Source organism: Molothrus ater, chromosome 10 (assembly GCF_012460135.2).
Source record: "Molothrus ater isolate BHLD 08-10-18 breed brown headed cowbird chromosome 10, BPBGC_Mater_1.1, whole genome shotgun sequence".
Classification (NCBI taxonomy): domain Eukaryota; kingdom Metazoa; phylum Chordata; class Aves; order Passeriformes; family Icteridae; genus Molothrus; species Molothrus ater.
Window position 1 is genome coordinate 8,175,866 of NC_050487.2, and position 26,647 is coordinate 8,202,512.

Consider the following 26,647-nt stretch of genomic DNA (forward strand, 5'->3'; position numbering starts at 1 on the left):
AACTGTCACTGCAAAATTGAATGTATCTCTCACTGGTAATACTGACATGGCCTGGACTACAGCTAAAATCTGCAGATTTAGACTATGCCTACCTATTTTTCACATACATCTACTAGGAAACAGAATTCAAAATATTTATATGGTCTGGTCCTATCAAAATATGCAATATTAATATTGTCTCATACACCGTAAGCCTGGTAATAAATGATACCCTGTGAGCTACGCTCCGAGGTGCTGAATGCCTGCAACATCTGTGGGACCTGAAGGCAATCAGCACTCTGAGCCATCAGATAACAGGTTTGACGGTCTTGTAGCCAGTCTGACAGTCTGGAGATCTCATTTGCATTTAGAAGAGTGTCATATTCAAATGTATATAATTTTGTGCATTAAATTAAAAATTCAACTGGAACCCTGTGCGTTAAACCCGAGCTGGCTGCAAACTAAGAAATGTTTTCATGGAATTGAAGAAAAAGATCAAACAAATTAGCATCAAAACGAAACGGCAATCTGCTGCTGCAGCCTTTGCCCTTACTAGGTCAAGCATGGGGTACTAAAAAAGCAGAGCTGCCCAGGGTATCTGAAATAATCTAGTATACACAGAAATAGTATTTTGCTCTCCCAGATGAATGAAAGGCAAAAATCAGTCAGCATGAAGTTGAAAGCTCATATAGGATTTCTACAGCAATGCCAGCTCTGATCAATCGAAACATTGTCAGCAGCAGGTTAAGGAGGTATTTATTTAACAAGGGGACAGAATCTAATTGACTTTCCAGGAGAGGAGAGCGAGCAGGCAGGCGAGCGGGCGCCCACTCGTTCCACTCATTGAATCTTACACTGCCCTTTTTCAAGGGGGGCAGGAGCACAACCCTGTGCTCCTCAGGCACGTATTTTTCCCTCTGCAGACACCAAGGACATCCTTGTGTCCCCGTACAGGGGGTGGCAGCAGAGCTGCTGGTGGGCCAGGGGGGATCAGGGCAGCTTTGCTGTTGTGCTTCTGCAGAATGCCTCCCAGCGTCGTGCCAGCGTGCTGCAGCACAGACACAGCACCCAAACCCTCCTCTCTCCCTGCCTCTGAAGCATTTAAAGTATCCATACAAATCACCAGAAAATAAGGGTTTGACCCAGTTACACATCTTAGGGCTCCTGGCATTCATTTGCTAATGCTAAATGTAATGGAAATCACAGCTTCCCTAAAAAACAGGCAGCAGAGACAGGAAGGGCATTGCTGTTTATGTTCCTACCTGCTTGGTTAGTTGTCACAGTGACTGACACAGCCTGGTCCTGGCTGGGGTTTTGCTTGGACACTCCATTCACTGCCCAGACTTCAAAGGTGTAGTTGGTGTGTGCCAGGAGGTCGGTGATGGAGACTTTGGTGGTTTTCAGGCCGTTCTGCTGGGGGCTGAAGTGCACCCCACTGCCACAGGAGCGGCAGCGGCTCAGCTCGCCCGCCCCGCAGCGCTTGCACACCACGTTGTAGGAGATGTCCTCCCGGCCACCCTTGTTCTGGGGGGGGCTCCACTCCAGGTTCACTGAGGTCTCGTTGACATTGGAAATCAGGTGCTGGGGAGCAGATGGAGGGCCTAAAAAGAAAAAAAGTACATGTGTTTTTAGTTAAGAGGAAAAAAAAAACCCAAAGCCTACATAGTAACATCAGAGTTGCACATCCCAGATGCTGTGCAACTCTGATGTTGAATGAGCCTGAGAGCTCAGTATTTGAATTAAACAGGAGTGGGACTTTTTCCTTTTCACTGTTTACACTTGTTTTGAAAAATGTTAAATTTACATATCTTACACTCTTTTTTTCTCCATTATCTCCTAAACAAAGCATCAAATACACAAACTTCTGCTTCACTTGAGATTTTCAAAGTCCTCCATTACCTACAGGCAGACTCTCATTGAAATTATTATAGAAATATCTCAAGGTATCTTTTTCTGAAAAATATAAGTGCAATATTTTCCAGACAAGTTGATGTCAAATCACATTCAGTGAACACTGCAGCCCATCAAGCAGGGACCTGAACATGACACTTCAGCATGCAGGATGGAGATTTGAGTAGGAAGCCAGACACAGAACTAAGGCTTTGAAAGATGGAAAATAAAGTTTACAACAGGGAGTGTTGGAGAAAGTGAAAGAACTGAAGAGGAAAATATGGCAAGCATCTGAAGGAAGGGCTGATAAAAGAAACCTGGTCAGAAACAAGAGACCAGACAGAAAGCTTGGCAATGAGGCTGGATTTGAGACACAAGGTCAGCTTTTCCACCACAGGGATGGGAGACTTCATAAACACGCTGCCAGAGAGCTCCCAGCAGGTTCCAGCACAGGGACTATGGGATCAGAGCACAGAGCCCAAGGCAGGCTGGGCAGGACCTCCCTGGGCAGGCTGGGCAGAGCCCAGAGGCAGAAACGCTCCTGCACCTGCAGCACCTCTCCCTGCCCTGCCCGTGCCGACCAATGCATGGGCACAAATCCTATTGATGTGCTTAAATCCCCACGGGCCTCAAACCCACAGGCAAATTGAAAATGCAGAAGAGCTAATCCTGCAACTCTTAATCTAATTTCAATACAGTTGAGACACACTTTTTGTACCCTTAAATTTTCGGCGGATGATTCAGAGTGAAGCCATGAAAGAGACGGGTATTTCATCCATCCCAAAAGGCTTCCCTGACCATTGCCAGGCAGCCTGCTCTGGGGCAGAGCACACAGGGACTCTGACACACACAGGGCTTTGGGACAGGGCTGCAGGTAAGCACTGCATCAAACTGAAATGAGACAGAATGAGAATGAAGATTGCAAAATGTATCAATCCAAACCAGAACACGATAAAAATAGCTCTGCTTACTGATAGTCAGAGCTTTACGTACAAAGTATTAGCAGAAAAACACTGGAAATAATTTTGTAAAGTCACAAATTCAAGACATAGGAAAGCTCATGAAACTTCCTAGATTTCATCAAGATACATCTGATGGTTGCAATTCTAAAGAAGTTCAACTAGATCTCCTTGCAGAAGAAAGGAAAGGAGAAAGGAAAGGAGAAAGGAAAGGAGAAAGGAAAGGAGAAAGGAAAGGAGAAAGGAAAGGAGAAAGGAAAGGAGAAAGTTCTGGCGAATTTGTCAAACATTATGAAACTATGAACCTGGCAAAAAAGAATCAGCCAACACCAACATTTTCCATTAAGTGTATAAATAAGTAAGTCATAATCTCTCATATGCCAAAGGTACAAAAACAGTCATTGTGGTAAGACAGGAACCAAACATATTGAAAATGTGAAATTCTACTGAAATTACAAAGTGGCTCATCAAGTGTAACAGCAGAAAGGTTAAGCTGTTAAGGGATGACTATGGGGAAGATTAATTGTGGCTCCCTCCTCAATTTATCAGGTTCATCTCAAAGGAAGCCTGAGGCCTGAACAGGCTGCATAGGACAAGGTTTTGAGGGCTGCATCACCTCCTCAGGTCTGTATTTGAATCCACCTGATGTAACACATGCTCAACAGGAGACAGGACTTTTATTTTGAGAGTTAGCTAGGTTAAGAAAAGACTCTTAAACGACATAGAGCTCCAATGGGTCTTCGGTACCCAAATGAAAGGTCTCTGTGGCAGGGGTAGCTAAACAGGGGTTGTTTGTCTGTGTTGATTTCAAAAATACAAAATTAATATATTTATTTTGAAAGGAGGGAAATCCTCCCTTCTTGCCAAACCTTTGAAAAAGTCTCTGAGTTAATTGGGGTTGACAGACAGAATTACTGCAAGAAGAGAGAGCTGAGTCCAGCCCCTGAGCCAGGGAGCCCTCTTGCCTGCTGCACCACCAGGCTGCCATTCATGGCTTTTATTTATGCACTGGCAGCATTTTGGACTCCTAAGGAGAAAACCCTTTTACTCAAAGATCAGTTACTGAACACAGTAAGAGATGTTTCCTGATCCAAAAACCAGACGAGAAAGAAAAAGGAAAGAAACTGGTTTTAATCTCTATTCACCATGTGGAAATGGAGGCAGAGAGAGATGTGGTGAGACAAGGGCACACAGGACATGCTTTGCACATCTGGGCAGTGGTCAGAACTGTCCCATGTCCCAGCCCAATGCCTCTGTCCCATAAGCAGCTCTCCTTCCCCCGAAAGCTGGCTTTGCCAGCTCCCCTGGGTACGAGAAAGTGGTCTCTGCTTAGCCTGCAAATACACAAGCTTCCTTTTCAAAAATAAACTCTGAGTGCAATGAGGTGGAAGACACTCCTGAAATCGTGAACTCAAGCGGCAGCACAGGAACTGCTGAGCAGGGACTGAACCAAACTCTCTCCAGCCTGGGCTTCCCCAAACTGCCTCACACCTGGGCTCTCTTCAGGGCAGGCAGGTGCACAAGGTAACAACACCTGTGCCTCTGCACTGTCAAGGGAACGGGAAAACCAACACAGGCCTCTGGGGGGAACAGCAGCCTCAGCAGGCTGCAAGCCCAGGTGCACATTGTACGGTGAAGGTCAGCCCTGCACGGAGCAGCAGCCAGAGGCTCTGGGAGCTGAGGCTGTGTGTCCTCCCAGAGACTGCTCAGCACCTGCCAGCAGCAAGCCCTGAACAGAAACTGCTCCTGAGGGAAACACCAAGAGCCTGATAGCGAGGAACAGCAAAAGGCGTTTTCTACAGAGCGTTCACTCTCTGCAGACACACACACGAGAGCATCCACTCAGAGCACAGCCAGGAGAGCTGAGATGAGGTGGTGCCAGTGCAAACACCTCCTTCCCCAGGCAGCACCAGCTCTGCCAGGGCCAAGAATATCCCTGTTTCATGAGGGTATTCCTAAAGCAAAGACCCCCATGGGGGGAGGCTTCACACTACCACAGCTGCAGTCAGAAAGATGTGCCTCTTAGCTCAGATACAGCAGCCAGTTTGGGGTTAAACTCAGACTTAGTCTGATGTCCATTAAGATATTTTCCAAGGCTCTAAGTCCAGTTTCACATGGGAAAATGTGCCAGAATGAATCAAGCTCCTCAGAAGCAAAAAGTCAGTAATTAGTATGTGGGACAGGGCACTGCAGTGTCTAAACAGAGATGCAGTGAAGTGGAAAACCAGGGAAGCAGATGCTTGCAGGTCACAGAGATGAGTGCACCACCTCCAGCATGAAAAGGAAGATGTAGGGGAGTCTCCAAATGGTGGGCTGACATTACAGCGAGAGGAAAAGCAATTTCTTTTCTTCCTGGAGTATAGTCATCAATGGAGCTGTTGGCACAGGGAGCAGGAATAGCTTCAGATTGATGGGCCTGGTTTCAGATGTTAAAACACAGGGCGGATCCGCTCCTTCAATGGTGATCAGGATTTGCTTTGTTTCTGACAACAGAGCCTCTGTCCATAGATGAGACAAACCCTTTTAAGGCCAGGGCAGGCTGAAATGCCCCCAGGATAGTACCTGGATGAGCCCAGCTAGCAGGACTCCACAGGGAACAGCATCCTGACAGCCAGACCATCACCCTCCACAAACCTGTGTCCTCTGGCAGAAGAATCGAGCTACAGGGCAGATGAGAGAGGAGACAAGGACCTGTGCTTCTGAATCACCACCACCATCTGTAATTTTGTCACAAGTCCCACGATCTACAGCATTTTTCATCAATCTCCTGCCAATGGAAGCTTGCTATTGCATGGGCTATTTGGCACTGTGGAAGAATGGAGCTAATACTGCCACACTGCCTGGAACAGTTTGAAAATGCGACAGTTCCTACAGGAAATCAAAATTAAATCTAAACATTTTAATTCTGAAAACAGATTAATTTTAAAATTCATTTTATGATGTTAGGAAGGCAGGTGCTGTTGTTTCCCCTGCAACAGGACAACAGAATCTGAGGGTGGATGTGCAGAGCCAGTCAGTCTTCTCACACCAGTGATTGCAAAGGGGACACAGTTTGATCATGGGGCCTGAAAGCCGGATCCCTCTCCAGCCCCTTTAACCAGCACCCTGAACGGACAGGGGGCTCCTCTGTGGGAACACAGGGAACGGAAGTTTTCAATTTTATTCCTTCCTGGGGCTCCATAAATCTTGCTTCACAATAAAACCATCAAAATCAAGTGAGCCATGAAGCAAATGGGAAGGCCCTGGGTGGAGCAGTTCATTGTGTGTGTCAGGGCTGAGGGAAACACTGCAGAGTCTGTTTAGCAACAAATAATCTTCATCAAGCTAATCTTGCCATCTTCCTCAACCCTCCTATTCGATTTCCTTAAATATATTGGGCAATGCAGATTGTTTGGCTTTCTCTTGCTGCAATAGGCTATAGCCATTCCAGCTGTCTTTCATCCACAGATAGAGAGATCTGTCTGTCTTAAGGACAACACACCCTATGTTAAACAAACATTCAGCAAAACAAGAGGTTTTAAGGCATTAATAGCATAAGCACTACTTGTATTAAAAGGAAGTATTTTAGCACTCTTTCTACAACTTCAGGCAGTATTTTAACTTTTCATTTATCAACATTTCTCTCCCTCCCTTCCTACACTCAAGTCTCTCTCCAGTAAGAAGCCTCCCACACATGCCTGTACAACTGACAGGGACCTGGTGAAAACCATGACAAGGGCACATACCAACACCTGACTGTCTCCTTCCTTCCTTCCAGACCACAGGAGATCCCTGGGTGCCAGCTGTCTGTGGATTACAGGTCTCTGTGGGCACACTTAAGGAGCTTTGATGATGCACACCAGGGATCTGCAGTGACTCACAGAGAGCTTCCACAGTGAAGACCCAGTAATGAACTCACTCTCCAGGACTGAAGCAGCACCTGTGGGGTGCAGATGGCAAGGGGACATAGCTGGGAAGCAAACCAGGCTGCAGACTAACATGGGCATAATAACACCTCAGTAAGCTGTTTATTTGCAAGGATTTTCCATTTAAATCAGCTGCCCTAAAGACTAAGGGGCATCAGAGATAGTTGAGTCAAACATCACCAGCTTGTTTGACTGTTGTTTGGATGTCATCCAGCTGAGAACGTTATCCCAAAGCCCCTTTCTTCCTGTCCCCAAAGGACAGCAGCACAAATGTAGGAGGCTCAGCCTCACCAGCCTCACGAATCTGGCAAAGCCATTCTGCCAAGGAGAAAGAATGTCTACCCCAATGCAAAGAATGATAGCACAAAGGGGATTAGCTACAACTGAGTGAATATTCCTGCTGCCCTGAGGGATCACTGTGCCCAACCCTTCATGCACACCACGGAGAAAACACAGACCCCAGGACTGCAGTGTGCCCAAGGACAGGGTCTAACCAGGGCAGGCCAGGACTGCAAGGGCAGCACCACCCCAGAGGCACAAGTGGGCAGGAGAGAGCCCCTCCCCTGACAAATGCCATACGCCACAAACCCACCCAAAGCCATGGCAGAGGACATGCTCTAGCTGGGCTCCAGAAGCTGGAGGGGCTTCAGGAACACAGGCAGGCAGGGTTGGCTGGTTGTGCAGGGAGACTCCAACCAAGTCTTTCCTCCCTTCCTCCCTACAGCTGCAAACCCGACAGATCCACACAACCAAAAAATATCCCTGAAAACTAACCCTGGGATCTGAAGGTAGACTTGTAAGGGCACTGTGCTGGGGAACTGTATTAAAATGGTTATGACAAAGGTTTTAATATCCCTGGTTTTACATCTTCCTTTTTTATTACTGATCTGCCCAGCAAGGTGTTTCTCTAAAAGTCTCTGTGGGTGTATGCGGTAAATTCAATTACAGTTTTCTACAAGGAGACCAGACAGACTTGTTTGACATCAAGAATACTGTCTTCACTAAACCAGTTAATTTAGTTCAGCAACAGTGTATGGTTAGGAGGCGTGGATTAAAGCACAGAGAACGGAGATGAGAAAGAAATTATTCCCAGCAAAAGAGCTCCTCAGTGACCTTGTTGTCCCATAACATGAGAAGAAAGAAGAAAGACCTTGCAGCTTGGTTCTCTGCTGCACCAGGGTGACAGGACTCCAGAATCCTACACTAGACAACTAGCAGCTCCAAATTTTGGGCAAACAACTTTTGTTCACCAAAGACAGACAGGAGTAAAAAAATTCTTCTTTCCTCTTCTCAGAGGTCCCACGGCCACAGGACTGATGATAAAGTTGAGGGCTTTGGTTTGGCCAATTTTATCAGACACAAGTAGCCTTAATATACTATTTTCTTGCGTTGAGAAACAAAAACATCACAAAACAAACCAAAAGGCACTTCAGCACAGGGTTCTTTCTGACAATTAATTCCTTTGAAGTGAATTTAGCACTTCCAAGAAACCCACTCTGGTGACACCCAAAATAAAGCTCTCTTGGCCACAAATAGCTGCCTGTCTGCACGTTTCTGTCACAGCCTGGCAGAGGGCTCCTTGAGGAGCTCCTTTTTGTATGCCAGCTTAGTCTTCAGCCATCAACAGTGGTAGTGAATTATTCTGGCAGACACATTACCCATTAAGGACTGAACTGATATTATCAGTATTAGGACTGTAACCACATCTATTTACTACTAGCCTCTGTTATAGTTAAGATTTATTACCTTGAAAGATCTGGCTGTGGGAGGAGATCTATTAAAAATGCAAACTGAAACCCACACTCTCCATGGAAGTGCTAATGGAGATATTTCAAACACATACCTTTAAGAAGGCAAGCCTTTGTTAGGAGCATCCTGTCAGTCACCAGATCAGTGCATTTAAAATGTACCTCCTTTAAAACAGAAATGCTTTCTAAAGGTATGTATGTGACTAAGTAACTAGCATGATGAAACTTTTGAGCCCTGGAAGGAGAAAATGATTAAAAAAATAATTTACTCCATCTGCTTGGGCACGTGTGTAAAAGCACATTTCTGCAGCAGGTAACGGATGTCTCTGCAGCCAGGGCAGTGGGGATAATTATTTTCAAGTGGGTTGTCACACTGCATTCAGCCTGCGTTCGCCTGACAGTGTGAAATCAGAAGGAAGCTTCATTGGCAATTCCCACCAGACATCAGAAAACCTCAAGCATGTAGAAAAGACTTTAATCTTCTTTAACCATTCCCACACTCTTCTTGAAGAAAATATCACTTCTTTTTTGAGGCAGAAAAAGCAGACTTTAGCTTGATACCATTTCAAAATTATTTTAACAAACAAAAAATATTAAAATACTGTATTAAAATTAAAACAATAATCTGCTACAGTTTGAAGCTTTCTAGCTTCACCCTAAAACTGTGAAAGCCGTGCAAAAACACTGTTCAATGCAGCTGTGTGCCAGCTATGGGTGTTTGCTAATCAAAGTCAATCAGGCAGACCAGCAGGCCTCAATGGGCTTTGGACCAGGACTGACAAAAGGATCCTCTTTATGAGGCTGCTCCAGGGACGCTGACCCTCTTCATCTGCCCTGATTTCAAAGGCAACTCGGGGCATTCAGAAATCTTGAGCTAATTCGCTACATAATAAACAAGATTCATACAACAGGGAAGGTTGCTATGACACACCGTGGTTTAAAAGGAGCCCAGGATGAACTGGCCTGTTTTGAATCGGCAGCTTGGCCTTGGCTGCACTACAGAGGAGCAGCAAAGTCTTTGATAAGTTAAAGGAGCAGCAGGCACCTGGGAGCAAGCATCCAACTGCCTAATGGCAAGAAAACCTGACTAGAAATGCTCTATCAGAAGCATGGAAAAGTTTAGCACATCTGCTGTACAAGATCTGAGAGCCAGCTTTTGTGTGTTACACAGCAAGAATAAAGAGACCAAATAAAGAGGTGTACAAAAAATAAAAGGATCCATACAATGAACGCTTCCATAGATCCTTGGAGCATATCTGGAAGTACATCAGGTGCCTTTGAAAGGGCTGGCTCAGGCACAGAGGCAGCACTGGGGCTCTGCTGAGGCTGCGGGTCGTGTTGGCGGCCTCATCCATGGGGTCACACTGCTGCTCTCTCAACAAGGCCTCACCCCACTGGTACTGTACGGATGGCCTCTAACAACTCTAATCAATGCTCTTTAATTTGATCATGATCCTAGAATCACCTCACCCGGGGCAGGGCTGAGCGTGAAATAGAGAGTATTTCAGTGAGCATAAAAGAGAGAGTATTTCTCTACTATTTGTAGAGAGGGTGCAAAGAAAGTAATTGTTAAATAATCAATGTCTTTAAACACCTTAAAGTTCACTGACTAAAACGTCTGGCAAAGCCATGCCAGGCACAGTGTTCAAGAGGAAGCACTTTGGCCTCCTCTTTCCATCTCATAAGGCTTTATTGAACCTGTACAGCAGTGGAGCTGTCGATGTTTCAGCATGTGAGCTGTGATGCCCTTCAGATATGCCTTTGTTGTTGATCTCTAACCATCTGAAAGAAAAGTTCTAACACAGAGTAAATACCTGGGTCCTGTACGTTTAAGCTTGCAAATAAAGCCCACACTTTCCTCAGACAGTTGTATATGTTGCTGCCACTAATTGTTTCTTTCAGCAGTTGTGGACAGGTCCCCTGTTGTTGTGGGCTAATTCACACAAGCAAAGGCATCTCTGACAGCCCTCACTTCTTGCCTGCCTGGCTATTCCTGACCATTTATCATCACAGATTATGTGCTTTACAACTGGCGAGACCAAAGCCAACAGGCCACAAGATGCAGCAGTCACTTAAATACCAGTAATCTGCTCCATTTCCACCCTCTCTCCTCTCTGCATAGTCAGCTTTACAACTGGGTTATAATAAGGCAAATGATTTGGTAAACAATTCTTCATTTATTTACTTGGGCAAGATTCCTTTGACTTCAGCGGGAATCCTGCCAAGCCAGGGATGCTGGAGCAGCGCCAGTGACAAAATGCCCATTTCACTGGAATGTACGATTTCCTATTTACTTGCTAGAAGTAACCCAGTTACCAGCTTCACAATAGGCTTTGTTCCTTTCACCCAGAGAACAATCCAATTAATAGCTCCTCTCCTAAAAAGGCTAAAGAAGTTAAGCAAAGAGCTCCAGGTACCTCTGGCAGAGGTGTGGGGAAACTGATGCTCGCAGGTACCACTCCTTTGTGCTCTAGGCTTCCCTTCCAAGAGCTGCTATATAAGAACATTTTGCATTGTCACGTATGCTAAGCCATGTTATCACATCTACTCTAATGCACTGTGCTGCAGACAATACCACCTGTGTTCACTCACGCTTTCGAGATAAAAAGAATTCTACTGCGGAAACCAGAAAGTTATCTGACAGTCTGACAGGAAAGAAATCCAACCAGAAAAATAAGCTGTTCTGTAATTGGCCCAACTGCTGAATTTCTTATGCTGTTTGCCCTCTAATTTACTTCAACAACTCTACAGAACTAGATCCTGACTAACCAAATCAAAGCCCCCATTTAATTGAGTAAATGTCTCTGTTAATTTAAGGCTCTGGCCAGAAAATCAGAAGACAGCTAATAAACAGTTGCTGTATTTAAAGGAGTGATGATTTCAAGTCTACTGATTATAAACACACACTGTCAAATTACTCCCGTCCCTTCTCAAGCCATAACCACTCCCCTTCTTATTCAATTCCTTCAGCCCATCACCACACACAAGGGGAGACAGCTTTCTCCTTTGAGATTCCCATCACTCACAATCCCTTTCTCTCAGTCTGGCAGCAATGCAGGGATGGATGGTCCATTTTCCCAGCCTACGTGGAGAAGAAAAATCATTCTCTCCTTACAGCCTACCCACTGTTCCCTCTGCTCTTGTAACTGCTGTGCTACAGCTTAAAAGGCATTCTGATGTGCTATTTACATAATGAACAATATCACAGGATGTTTTAAGAACAAAATCATTTACTGAAGGTGCAGACATATATATAAAGATGTGGAAGAGTTATTATGCCATAAATTTAAATTCTGAAGATCAGAGGCTCTACTGGCATATACCTCATACTACAGAGAACAGGCTCCAACAGCAGAGGACTGAAGTAGTGCCAGCACAAGTGTGGAAGTGTGGCAAAGCCAGTGCAAAGCCACCTAAAATGCAGTAGCCAGCACAACTGTGTGGGGTATCCTGCCTCCCTTTTTCCTGGCAGCCACAGTGGTGATAATCCATATCTGACTGGAAACTTAGAAAAGGAACAAATTCAGCTGAAGGAAAAAGAGCACATTTGCCTATTTATATTGTTTATAGTTTAAGCAATCATTATAAACATGTGCTCAAATAATCAGGTCCTACGTAATTACTCATTTGCAGCCACAGTTATTAGGTAGGTAAATTCACTCTTTTTTTTTGAAAATGCAGGTCAAATATTTATCTCTGAGATATGTTAAATGTAACACAAGATTAAGTTAAGGGTATATATTACACTGCAACATTAACAAAATTGAAGTGTTTAGACCTTTGAAACCTTTTTTAAAGCCTTGACCTTGGAAACAAATAAGGACAGTGTTATTTTAATGTGCATTCAAATTTTAACAACACAGTCACACAGCTCTAGTGGAATTCACATTGAGCTTCCACTGTAGATTGCTCATCATTTCATTATGGTTCATTATGCTGATAACTGTCAGAAAGCATTAGAAGCAGGAGCCTTGAGTAATAGCACTGAAATGGTAATTTAAAAACAATATACTTTCTGAAGGAAATACAGCAGTGCACTAAATTCAATTAGAAGAGGGGAATGTAAAGACAAGTAAGTGATGTTTGCTGTTTGAAGTCAGGCTATTCAGTTTCTTGATAACCTACACTGGAGAAGGTCCTTTTAAAGCAGGCACTCTTCTCTTGCATCTCACTACATCTGCTCTTATAATCTCCAAGCTTCTGTGGTACAAACTGTCTTAAATGCAACAGTTTTTGAAATATTTCAGGCCATGACAAAGTATCAATCAATCCATCAGTCCCTGTTTGGGTGACACAACTGACTAAATTATTCAGGGTCATTTACTGAGGCAGATTTCAAGCTGGACAGTCCATGATGGTAATCTCTCTTTTGTAAAGGGCTCCCAATTAAAAATCATTAATAATTTGAATTGAACAGACAACATAAACAATACAAAACCGTCCCATTCTGGCTCATAATGTGAGCATTGTTTGTTAAGAGTTAGAGAACCCAACTCATTAATGGTGGGGACGCAGGAGCAATGCCCATTAATTTGGGTGGGAACTGCACCTGCCTGCACCAGGCTGCAATTCACAGGGTATCTCCTTACAGAGAAGGGAATTCAGGGACAAGGGCCATGACTGAGACTGATTTGTTTTCCTGCCTCATGGATTCATGTGTGGGTAAGGCAATTTATTCTCCATTACATTGCTAACCTTATGAAAGACCCCTCCTCTCTGCAAGTACTGAAATAGAATGCAGGCCTGTAGAGTTGCCTGGACATTACTTTTGCTTCCAAAAGGGAAAAGTGTCTCCCATGGTTTGGGCTCAGGTGTATTACAAGTCAATCATGCCATCTCCTTGCCCAAAGCACTCAGCTGACAAGCCCACTGTGCTTCAGAGCTCAAAGTCTGAATTCCCAAGTTTGGCCAAAGCAGCAGATCCAGGCTGGCTCTGCCCCTCGGTGGTGACAGACACATTGATGATTATCCCCAGGAAGCAAGTTTGAGGGGAAACATGCACCAGTACACACATGTGTGTCAGGGTCTCTGCCTGGCCTTTGACACAGCCCGCTCTGCTCTCTCTACACCCACACTGCCACATTCTGCTCTTACTTGCACAAACTTTACACCAAACATAGTTACTCACTCTAGCAGAGCTGAAATAGAGCAGAATACTAAAACCAGAGTTTGAGTAACTCGCTTAGGAGCCTGATGCCTGGCTTACCTGAGGTTAGACACAGTTTTTACAGCTCAGCAAGGGACAGCAATGTCAGAGAGTAGTGCTATGGGAGGGTAAAACTCTGGAGCACCTCTCCTGGCCAGCACACCAGGAAGTAGCTACTGCTTTTGTTACTTATCATGGGAATTGCAAGAAAGGAAAAGGAAGGGAAATTCTCTAATTCCCTTTCATCCACTAGCACAATCAGTCTAATGGAAAGTCCTAACAGCCTTCCTCCCCCAACCTAGAAGGCAAGATAAATGACAAGGCCAGCCAGTTTACTACTAAAGGAAATCAATAGCCAAGGGTCAAAGCTTTACAAAAACACATCTTAAGAAGGCTGAAGTTCTTAATCTTAAAAAGTGTTTAGGAATAATAAAGAAGGGATCAATCCACAGTCCAATCCAGGTGTTCTTTCCAAATTATCCAATGTTACTTTTATTCACCTGGTCTAATAGTTCTCCAAGTGAACAGAAACCTGATTTTACAAGCCAGTGGAGCAGAGTCTATCTTCTTGCTAGAAGAATGGATCTCAGATACTGTTTTATTTCTTCATTAGTGTGCCGTCACACTGAGTGATTACTAAATGCAGGCCTGAATGAGAATACCAGAGTTAAAGAGAGCATAATGAACAAAGAAGGTGCCTGATTATTATGGCTGTCAGCACAAGGGAATTGGGTTTGTCACCTGGTTTAACCAACTGGTAAGAACTGATTACAGTCTGAATCCACCTGAAAACACCTTTGATGTTTATGCTCCCTTCTGTCTACACGTCTTGTCAGGAAAGTCAGACAAACAGGGACCCTCTTCTGAAGGGCCTTCCATCAGCAGAGGCCCTCTGAATGCTGTCACTTGCCTGGGATACATGGGCAGAAGCCACTCAGAGGGGCAGCATGGCAAGGGCAGAGCCCCCAGAGCCCTGCACAGCACCACCCTCCCAGCACAGCTAAGGCAGGGCTCAGAGAGGGGCACAGCAGGGCTGGGGGGCAACAGCTGCCCACAGGCCAGCTCAGAAACAGCTCCTGTGGCATCCTTCACCTTGGATCACAGAAATACAAGCCCTTCAGCTACAGGAAAATGCAAAGCTATGAACCAGGACCTCCAGAGACAGGCCTGTTTTCCAAGAGCAGGCGTCCATAGGACTGTGGTGTTGGCTTGCCTCTGCCTGCAAAGCCCTCCTAGGCTGCTGCAGAGATGAAGACTGAGGCCAGCACCACCACAGCCTTTGCCTTTTCTCCTTTCCTCTCTGTATTTTTGGGGTAAAAGACCAAGATCAGGAACTTCAGCTTTGTCTGATCTGCCAAGACAGGAATGGGGACGAGTGGCTGCAGCAGGCCCAAGACTTGACAAAAAAGGGCTAAGCTTGCAGGGGTACATTTTGCAATAATACCAGCAAACATACAGATCATTTGCTTACCATTTCCCCATCTGGAAATGTTTTGCTCTCCCCTCATACTTCCCTAACTGCACATGCCTATTTAAATTCAACCAGTTGATTACTAATTTGATTTCAATTTGGTCAAAATATCCTTCACAAGGACCAGGGCTTTGAAAAACTTTTGTTGGTATAATGTTATTCAGGGTGTACATTTCACACAATAGTTCTGTTGTTGCAGAAAGAAATTTTCTCTATCAAACTGGTCACGTTTTAGATCTAGTAGTGTAAATTATATTATAGAAAGCATGTTCTTGCCCATTTAGACAAGGTTTCACAATACAGTTAGACTCCATTCCCAGTCAATACTTGGCAAGGGATACATGCACCACTCTGCTTCCTACTAAGCAAAAGCAGCTGCTCTTGGCTATGCCCTGGCCTCCTCAACCACCACCCAGCAGAACTCACTGCTGAAAAGAAGGAAATCACTGGAGAACAGCTGGAATCAAGGGGGGGTGGGGAAGGGATGAGTGCTAACTTAGTTATGGACATGCTCTGTTTCTGCCTTGTAAGGGAGAAATTAAAGTTTAAATAAATGTGAGTCATCTCTCACAAAATTAATCCTCAATATATTAAAATGTTACAAAAGAAGTATCTCAGCTTTTCTTCACTCAGACACACACACACTCTCCTCTACATAAATATACAGCTGAACTCCAAAAATCTGGAAACACTTCCAATAGTTTTCAGAGAATGCCACACATGGATATCCCCCTGGTAAAATACAGCCCTTTCACTTATTGTTTCAAACTGCTCTGCTCCTAAGAAAGTGAAAACCAAGGAATTGATGATCACAATTTAACACCAGGACATGCCTGGAATCCCAGGTCTTCAACAGCATGAGCCATTAACCAACACATAGGACAAGGAGTTTATCTAGCAACTCTGTGACTGTGCTCAATGCTTCTCTCCTTCTCCCTGATGAAGGCATTTTGGTGGAGCTAAAGGAAATTCCATTTGCTGCACATGATGCATTTACGTACACAGGATAAAATAAACCATGCATTGGGGGTTTCATTAAAGTTTAAGATTTATTATTACCATCCCTTTCAGATGAACACTTGGGTTCCTAAGGGTCACCAGCTATATTTCAAGCAAATTAGAAATATAATGAGATTATAAATATTGCCTGTTTACCTGAGGTCATATAATTCCAAGGAAAGATTTCACAATTTCTACAAATATTCATATTTAAAGATATGAAAGGTGATGTGCTCTACTGGCCAGGTGCTCAGACTGGAACTGAGGCCTGTACTTTACTTCTAGCTGTGTTACTAAGGTGTGCAAGTCCCTCTTTTGTAGCTGTGTCTCCTGATTTATTTATACTACAACCTCACAAGGGTCAGCACAACCATGCCACCATTAGGAACTGAGGGCTGAGAACTAACACTGTCACTCAGAAGTGTGACCCAAAATGCAAACTGCATCAGCAAAGGGCCACAAGAGCTACTGAATGCTGCTGTCAGAAGCAGAGCACATTTTAGAGACACAGAGAATAGGTGATAAAAGGGGCAGGAGATTGCTCAAAGACCAACTCACGAGTGCAGGGCATGGAGGCAGCGTCGCTTTCGGCTCGGAAGAAGCCGCGATCGCAGGTGCAGGACGTGGAGCCTTCCCAGATGGAGTAGCTGTGGGGAGGGCACTTGGCACAGGCAGCGTCAGTCGAGAGAGCCTTGTAGTATCCGATTTTGCAAGCTAGATGGAGGAACAGGAAGGGAGAGTGTTACTGGCCCGGGCTGTGATCATAAATTGCTAGCTTACTCATTCAAAATCAAGGCAGGAGACGTTTCAAAGAGATCTAATGATGTCCTCTTAGCCCCAGGTGAAGAATTAACAATCATCACACTCTTAATGAGTAGTCCTACGTCAGGGGATACTGATTTCTAATTCCAACAAGGAGCCATTTTAAAAGCTGGTTTAGAGATGGCAAAAAAAAAATTGTACTCTTCTGTTGACACTGCCAGAAAATCAGCTGCCTCTTTGTGCTTACTGTGGAGTCGCACTGTGGCTTAACCCATGTCCACCTGCACCCCACACACAGAGAGCGTGACAAAAGGGGTGCAATTGGTTTATTCTATGACCACTTAAGGAATGGCAGCTGACAGTCAGACACTGCCAATTTTTAAGAGGGAGTGGGACAGGAACCCAGCATGCCCGGAAATGGCACATCTCCCTCCTGGCAAGGCAGAATTGGCTCTTTCTCCCCAAGGGAGGAGATCAGCAATGCTCTCCCCTGCTCAAAGCTGGGGCACAGCAGTAACTGCACCACTGCCACCCGGGCCCACGTGCAGTTGGCAAGCTATTGGTGACTTCAGCTTCATAAAAGCTACTTTTACATCACTTGGAAAAAACTCATTAGCATCATTAATAACACATTTTCATGGTGGCTAACAGGTATGTCATCTTAGAAATTTCTCCCTTGGCTAGAGAAAAAAGCCCACCATCACCACCACTGGCTTTTAGCACTGCAGAGAAGAGAGAAAACTCCCAGGCATGCAAACCAGTAAAAAAGAAATGCTGTTCCCAGTATTTACTGTGTGACTCACTCCCACATCTTGTCATTTATCACCTACACTACCTTTAGGGTTCCCCTGCTACACACAGGCTCCTGTTGGGAGGGCATAAGTCCCCTCACAGCTAGGGCTCAGTCTTGCTGTTCCAACCTTCCCTTAGTCCCCCTCACTCTTTCCCTGCTTCTCTTATGAAGCTCTCCTTCATAAGAGGAAATAGAGGGGGATATTAGTAACACGTTTATAAAAGAGTGAGTTACTTCATTCCTATTAGCCAAAGCCATTTATGAAATGTCCTTAACGAGTCCTGACTTTACGATGTGCCACATGCCGTGTGTGAGAGCGCTGGGAGATCAGCCTGGTGACACTCACGGGGGCTGCCACAGGACCAGAGGAGCCTGGGAAAACACATTGCTCAAGTGACTGAGATTTACAGAGCTCACATGCATCGTGGTATTAGATAAGGTTTGACTTGCAAGGTGTGTTTTGGCTATGCTTCAAACAGCCTTGGGGTTTCCATTAAAATCAGCAGCTACAGCTCTGGCAGGGAGAACTGCAGGGGTTAAACCGAGCCTGCCCCATGTCAGGAACAATTTTGGTCCCTGAACACAAATTCAAAGCCCCCGTGTCTGCCAGGCACCATCAGAATGCAAAGGCAACTCCTGGAAAACAGTTTATTCTGCCTGGGATGGGAATTGCCCAGCAAAACAAACAAACAAACAAACAAAATAACCCTTCTTTTTTTAATATATGATTTGCACTATCTGGTGAGCAAGTTGCCATATCACTATGTGTTCTGGGCTTAACAACAGCAGCAATCAAGTGGCAGATGCTGGTCTTAGAGATTACTCCTGGTTTTCACTGTCACAGCTCAGATGAGAAATATGCCTAAGTCTGTGTATGACCAGGAGAGACACCCACAGGAAGGATCTTGCTGCCACATATAAAGACAAGGCATTGAAAAACAGAATACAAGAGGAAACCAATCTGACTGCCTTTATCCACAAAATTCTTTCTATCATTCACAGTTTTAACACTAAACACGTAAACTAATATTACTCTTAATATGAACATCACGAACCACAGAAATCATTGAACAGTGAGCTATCTTTAGCATATTTGGGGTATTAAAATACTTCAACAATTCAGCAATTCAACTTCAACAATTTAGCTCAAGGCTGAAAATCCTATTTGGGCTACAACATGCTTCTAGAAAGACAAGAAAATATTGCAGGTAAGGATTTTTGTGACCATTCCTCCCTATCTTTTCATACTCCACGGTCCAAAAGGGAATAGATGTATTCACTGGGTACTGCAAGGTCAACACTCTGTAACTCAAGGATTTTTTCCCCCTCGTTTCATGCACTGTATTTTCTTTTCTACTATATTAAGCCAAGATCATTAATATTTCAAGACCTGAAGAAAGCTCTCCATACACACTGGCTTCTCCTAAAGCACACACAGCCATTTTGCTTCAAAAATCAACTACTCCTGAAGACAGTTTTCTTCATTTTTGTGCGTTCAGAGATTCACCACATTTCAGAACAGACATAAAAGGGCGTTAGAGAATGTGCTGCATTAAACCAGGAGTTCTTTGCCCCCAAGAGCTCCATGGTAGCACCACTTAAAAACTCGAACCTAATCCTGTAAAAGCTGTTCTTAGCATGAAGTGCTGCTGACACACCTATTACAACTACAGATGGACTTTTTTTTGAAGGGTAATGATTTAGTAGGCAAACAAGAAGCCTGTACAGAACTCATTCCCTGGAAGTCTTTATTGCTTGCTCATGACAAATCTTCATGCAGCTGCTTTTCTAGGAAGGATTTGCTGGGTGAGACCCAGCATGAATGGGGTTCTTACACAGTTTTCGAAAGATGCCTTTGTAAAAAGATTAGTTCACATGTGCAATGCAAACTTTGAGTTCAATTTCTTAGCTTTGCCTTAATTAGTTCTTTCTGTGAGGTTTCTTTTTGTTTTTTGAAGGAGAAAAAAAATTTTCTCACATTCAGGTCACCCCCAAGTGTAACACGGTTACAATCCACTGCACCACATTCAGGGGAAATTCTCAAACAAAAATATTTTCACCTCACAGTTTTTCCTCAGAACAAATCACATTAATTTAAATGGACATCAGCTTGAAATAATCATGCTGATGTCTTTGAGTTATAATACTAACATCTATTTGATTTCTATTTCTCTTAAAGCAAGACAAGATCTGGCAAACATTGCTGATCATTATTACATGCCTTTTTCCTTCTTTTTTCCAAATATATCAGAGTGATGCATGTCAAAACTTCAAAAATTGCTCTGAAGAATTATGGAACTTCAGTCAAATCTAGCTGTAAATTTTCTCAAGCTGTTTTTCCAACTCTGTTTTCACATTAAAACCTGATTTTCAGACTTAAAGATTCCTCAAAAAAAGAGAAAGAATACGTGTGTGGGCTGCAAAGTCTGCTTGCTTGGTTTCTCCAAATGCTCAATTTTTGACTAGAAAATTTCAGGCAGCAATTTCAGAATTTAAAAACTCATCTCATAGTGGATGGGGCTCTAATCACATTTTTTTAAACAATGCTACAACAAAATACTCGGATTAAATTGGTTTTAACTATTTTTAAATAAGCTCTGCTCTGTTGTTGGTTTTTTATTGGGGGCAGGGGAAATATTTAAGAAAATTATTCTTTCAAATTTAGAGTTGTTTAAAAAATATCCCCCAGTACTTGCTCTTAAATTGTTCCTTTATCCTTGTGGAAATGGCAGTAATTCCTTCTGAGTTAGGAAAAGGCTTGGCACACCTAATAGTCCCTTAAAAAAAAATTAAATTGTGTAATGTTCACAAAGGGCTCAATAAAGACATAATCCCAACCTCTTTGCTGACAAATTCCTAAACTATTAAAAATGCAGTGCACATCCTAAAAACATCTCAGGGAGCTCCAGGCAGAGGCTCTGGCAGTGCCTGGAGGCAGGGATGGGAGACACCCCTGAGCCTGGCTGGGATCTGAGCAGTGATGGGATGGGGAATGCCCAAGAGGGCCAGCCCCGAGCTGAGAACTGCTGGGCAGGAGCTCTGGCAGCAGCCCTGGACACCAGGGACCAAGGGCAGCAGAAATCAGAAACCCTGCTTGAAGCCTCAGCCTCTGCTGAAGAGGATTGCAACCAAGAAAATACTGATTTCTGATTAGGACCTAATAAAGTGACTAGAGAGAAAAACAAGCACAGAAACGTGGTTTTATTCAAGTAAATCTAGTTAAGTCAATAGACTGATATTAGAAGCAAATGTGACAGAGATGTTGTGAAGTGCTCATCACAGAAGCCCTGTGGGATGCAGTCCTGCACAGGCCAGCAGCACTGGCTGCAGAGCCATGGCCATGACATCCCTGTGCCAAGGGCTGAGCCCTCCACACAACAAAAGGACCACAACCAAACCATGCTCCTGCTGCACCCTCCTGCCCAAAAGGAACCCTCTGTACCCCCAAGAACATTTATTATCACAGGCAAGCAATGCTGCTAAAACCTGTGTAATCAGCTCAGTTGTCTGAAGCTATGCATTCCAGTTCCCATTTCTTGATGCAGAAAAATATGTTAGATACATACCCAAGAAAACTTCAAAATTCCTTGAGAAGCAATTTTGAATCAAATCTCTCTCTGCATACAACAGAAGAGGGAAAACTACTTTTAAGTCAATGATTGTCGCCAACTTTAAAGAAAGACTCCAAAATAGTACTCTTGGTGAAATGAAGGACAAGGCATATAATTTAATAAGAGATATTTCAATGTCACGTTCATACATTTCAGTGAGAAAAGATATTTGTGTTTAAAGACTTGAAAAAATACTTTGATAGCACATTTGATGTGTTTCATCACTGATTACTTTTTCTACAGCTCTTCTCCCTGGAAATATTTTGAGCTTAGGTTTTAACTGCACCCTCAGGAACAAAAAGTTACTTTTACTTTTCCCCTTGAATGTTGTTCTTAGACTTTAAGAGGATGAATTTTTTCTCTCTCATCGTAACAAAACTACATCTGCCACATAAGAAGGCAGCATCTTCTTAGCTTACTTTTACTGTTATTACCATTTTTGAACAGATTTTTGTGTGTTAATTATAGAACTCAATTGTTTGGATAGTCTCTTTTGATGAGCTTTCTGCCCTGCACCATGAACCCTTCCATTATTGTACAGCTGTTTTTCTTCCAAATGCTCATCAGGGTTTTCTAATTGTCAAGCTGTCCCAGCAACCAGGTCTTTTGACCTAAAAGTCAAAGAAAGGGAGTCACCCTTGTCTCCCCGACATGAATACCCCAGCAGTCCCAGCGGGCCCCTGATACCTACGAGACAATGCCTTTCCAGATCATTGCCACTACAAGCATAATTGGGTTTGGGGTGAAATGAGAAGATTTAAAATAGGATGAATTAATGAGTTTCTTGTAAAATTAAGTCATTCTCCTGGTCCAATCTAATTACTCACTGTAATGCCCCTGAGGGTGATAAATAAAGATCCTTAGAAGCCAAGCAGGAGGGGAAAAAAAAAAGCTTTCTCTTGAGCATTTCTTAAAAGTCAAGTTGTAGAATGTGATGTGATATACCAAATGCTCTTTCCAAATAACATCAGATTCCTTTGATGTTCACACTGTAAGATCTTTGGCTCCTGTTAATAATGACTGTACTATTGCTACACATAAAAAGGAGCTCCCCATCTTTAGCTGGTATCTCTGATGAGAAAACCAGTATTTCTACACACTAAGCATGTATTTTCGATGCTTGAGTGGCACAAGGAAACACAAAAATCCCACTGGGGAAGAGTCTAGACTGTTTGACTGCAGAGCACTTTTACTCCATGACTGGGTAAAAACTCAGGAAGTTCAAAACAGAACTAAAGGGACCTTGGAACATTAATGTAGTATGATTTGAAATCCAAACTGAGTATCCAAGCCACTGGACCTGTACATGCAGCTACTCTAGCAGGTTAAGCACTCAGACCTCCTTTGCAAAGCTGCAGCATAAACCAAGTGGAGGAGCTTTTCACGCACCTAATCTGAACAATCATTAAAAAAAATTAAATCTCTTGGGTTATTTTTTCCCCAGTATGGCTTCCTCAGCTGCAGGTCTGTTGCTAGTGCTGTGGTTTGCTGATTTAAGGCTGGGTACTGATCCCATGAGGCCAGTCACAGCAGGACTCAAACATCTTTGGCAAATCTCAGAGTGCCTTGCCTGATTGTGCACCCATGGAGACATGATGATCACCTCACTGACAGGTGGCCAGATTTTTATTTGGCTCATGGGACATTAGAAAGTCAGCTGCCTACTTCAGTTTAAGAAGTGAGGAGCTGGAGTGATCTTTGGTGTGGACACAAACCACCATCGCCATCCAAGGTCTCTCACTGAACCCTCAGAAGGGAAAGGGATGAGGCACTCACTGCTGACTGCAAGGTGTCCATTCCATTGCCACAGCCTCTCAGAGACAGCAGGGAATCACAGTGCACTGACCTCAGCCAAACCCTGCTGCACCATCAGGCACATCCCATCAGGGCCACCTCACTTAAGTTCCTCTGTGCTCAGCCCTCTCCTGTAACACTTCACTGTCACAGCCTCTGGTGGACCTGCAGGGCCAGCAGCCAACACTGCCAGTGAAAGCCAAGGCAAAAAGGCATTCAGTACCTCTGCCATGTCCTTGGTCACCAGGCCTGCTCCCCCACTGTGCCCTGGGACCATGTTTTCCTCAGCCTTCCTTATTGTGCCTGCAGGAGCAGGTGTCCTTGGTGTCCTTCATGTCCCACACCAGACAAACTCCAGCCAAGCTTTGGCTTTCCCAACACCTCCTCTGCATCCTCAGGCAATGGCTGCACTCCAGAATCCTCCTGGGTGCTTCTCCTGTGTGTCTGAGCTGTGCCAAGGGCTCCCTGCCCATCCACCTTGGCCTTCTGCAGCTGCTGTACATGTGCTTGCAGCAGCTTGTCCTTTAAAACCCACCAGCCCATGTGGGCTTCTTCACTGCCCTCCTGATTCCTCAACAAGCCAAAACCTTACAACCTGAATTCCAGAGCTCTTTATTTTTTTTTTTTTTAATATACATGAAATCCAGGGAAACAAATCACAAAAAATGAAGTCTCCAGCTGAGCAAAGGGCACAAGCACAACAGGACTGGACACCTGACACGGCAATCTGTTCAAGAGAGAGCTACAGGCACTAACAAAACTCCCAGGTGTGTGACACAAGAACCAGAATGGCCTATTAATCCCAGCCAAGGAGGTCCTGTTCACCTGGGTATCATTTTCTTTGCACAGCCTTTACAGCCAATTGCCAGATGTTTTTGCCATGCACTTGGGCACTGCTCAATCCTCTCTGCAGGGACAGGGTTTGTGGGTTTGGAGTGCCACTCCTAAGCAGCATCACTTCTCCTGTGTTTCACACAGAGAAACATATTGCTTGTCTTCTACAGAAATGTTACAAATCAACTTGCATCTCATGCAAAAGAAATATAATTATGCTGATAAGGCAATCATTTGAAAAGCTTAAATCTGCTTCATTGGTCCCCTTTTTCTAAAGAGACTAGATAGTCAAAATCATAAACCAATAAATTAAATGCATATGCAATTCATATATTAAGTTTAATAGGTACATACATAGAAAAGTTAAAAATGAAAAATTAGCTTTAATTCTTAATAAAATTAAGAATTATTCTAAACTTTGCTACATAGCTGATAGATCACAACTGCTAAAAAAAATTCTTCTTAAAAATATACGAATTTGAAAATATCACATTTCTATGCATTAATAATAATAGCTTATCTATGCAACCCTTTTCTCTGCTACAGCTGTGGTAGCTGGGGGAGTAGATGGGAATAAGCTTGACATTTCTCACATCCTGCTCACTCCTGGTCTTTGACAGCACCCTGATCTCACGTCAGCGCTGTCAACCCCACCAGCACACAAAGCTCCCAGCCCTGCACCAGAGGGGAGAACAGCTGGAAAATCTCACCAAGGAAAATCAGCCCCTGGACAGAACACTTGCTGCATTGGGCTTTTGTCTGAAATAAAATTAAAAATAGAAAGCTAAAAAATTCAAGGACTAGGTGAAAAAAAAATGTGGCTGAAAATAAGCATTAAAAAAAAAAAAAAAGAGCCTTTCTCAGTGAGAAGTCAGCACTTTCCAGGAGAAGTGAAAATCCCAACCTGCTCTGCTCTCTACAGGAAGATATTTGCTAGCACTGGCAGTGCAAGCGAAGCGGCCGACAGCCACCAGCAGGAAGCACTGGGGACACTGCTGTGCCTGCACAGTGGCACAGGGACCTGTGCCTTCCTTGCAGGCAGCAGAGCACTGAAAGCACACACAGCTTCACATTTAAGTGCTTTAAGGAAGAGGAACATGCTGCTGAACTGGGGACTTGGCAGGTCACTGTTTGCATTTTTACTTTTAAAAAGTATTTGAACACTGAACAGATGCCCTGGTAGGATGAAGCATCTCTGCTCAGGAGCAGCACTGGAGCAGCCGTGTCCTTTTTGGGAGCAGAGAGCACCAGCACCGACCCAGGTGCTAAGGGCATCTCTAAAACACTGCTCTGAGCCAAGGGTTCTGATGTTCTGCTCTTCAGAGTACTCAGGCTGTCACTCTGCCCTATCACAGACTCCATCTAACTTTGAAAGTTTAATCACCTTTCTACAAGCTGTGAGATTTAAGGGATGAGTCAACTAATCAGTTTCAAATAATTACTCAATTAGAAAAACAAGTTGATGGATTCCCTTGAACAGAAGCAGCATGAGGAGAATCACAAAACTGACAGATTTTCAAGCAAAGCTAAGATAATAAGGTGGGGGTTTTTTATAAAAAAAACAAAACAGAAAATCGCGATTTTTGTTCTTTAGCAACTACATTTTACAGGGAAAAAAAAAATCCCTACTGAAGCTTTATGATATACTCCAGTGAAAGCTGATTAATTGGCCTGAATCTCCACATTAACAAGCCCTAATCCTCTTGTCAGGAGACCTGCTTACAAGCTTCTCTCCCCAGTGGTGTAAAAGCACTGATGAGAACAGAGATCTGTATCTCAAAAGCACTGTCCAGCCAGCCTGGGATTATCTCTCATCTCGTAAATCTTAACAGCTCTGTAGAAAGGCAATTAAACCTCCAAAGTTAGATAAGCCTGTGATAGAGCACAGCATCAGCTTGAGCACTATAAGACAGAAAGGCCCACCACAGAGCTCTGACATTCCTGTTTAAAATGTCTGTTTGCTCCTAACACAAGCATCAGCTCAGGGTCCTGGACTTTGCAAAGATTGTACTTGTAATGTATTAGAGAGCACCTAACACCTTATTCCCCATTATTTTAAAGGCCCTTGTATTTTATACAGACTATTGTGACATTGCAAGTTGGCTGAAATAATTATTACATTAATACCCCTTAACAAATTGTCTATTGCAAAGAATTGGAGGATTGATGCTGCCCTTCAATCCCTTAATGCTGTCTCTTTTGTGCAAGTGGAATTTCACTCCGCAGCAGAACCCGGCATAGCTGCAATGTTTCCTGCTACTGTTTGAACTTATATCATGAGTGTGATGGAGCCACGTCATGGCAGCAAACTAAAACCTACAGTGTTTTTCTGGGCTTTTTTTATTCTGGCTTTAACTGTGAGCAGCCTGGAACACAATTAAAGCTCCTATCTCCAGAGCTATAGCAAGATGTCTTAATATGGTTTAATCATCACATCCTCTCTAGATGGCTGTACAACATTATATATAAACAACAAAAAAAAAAAAAGCTATTTTGGTCTCCCCAGAGAATTGCTTGACACAAAGGTTTTGGAAGATGCCTAAATATAGACAGTTCTGGTGAGATCCGGGTCTATGCAAGATAACAACTCTGCACTATTTTTGACTGTTTAACAAAGATGCTGGAAACACAATGACTTCAAAAAACCACTGCTTTGGCTCTCCCCAGCAGTAAAGAAAATAGACAAGGTGCTTACAGAGTAATTTAGTTAGGGAAAAAACCGAGTCCAACTGCTAAGTCTGCACTGCCAAGTCCAC

The 26,647-nt window shown here is 43.7% G+C and overlaps 1 protein-coding gene across 1 annotated transcript in view; it reads right to left on the reverse strand.

The window, feature by feature from the left end:
* The window catches only part of EPHA4 (EPH receptor A4), a 105,195-nt gene that overhangs the window by 47,411 nt on the left and 31,137 nt on the right, over nucleotides 1-26,647 (reverse strand). Inside the window, exons 4-5 of the mRNA XM_036388662.2 lie at nucleotides 16,656-16,811; nucleotides 1,242-1,580 (exon numbers count right to left, since the gene is read on the reverse strand). Coding sequence (XP_036244555.1) covers nucleotides 1,242-1,580; nucleotides 16,656-16,811 — 495 coding nt within the window. The remainder of the gene's footprint in view (nucleotides 1-1,241; nucleotides 1,581-16,655; nucleotides 16,812-26,647) is intronic.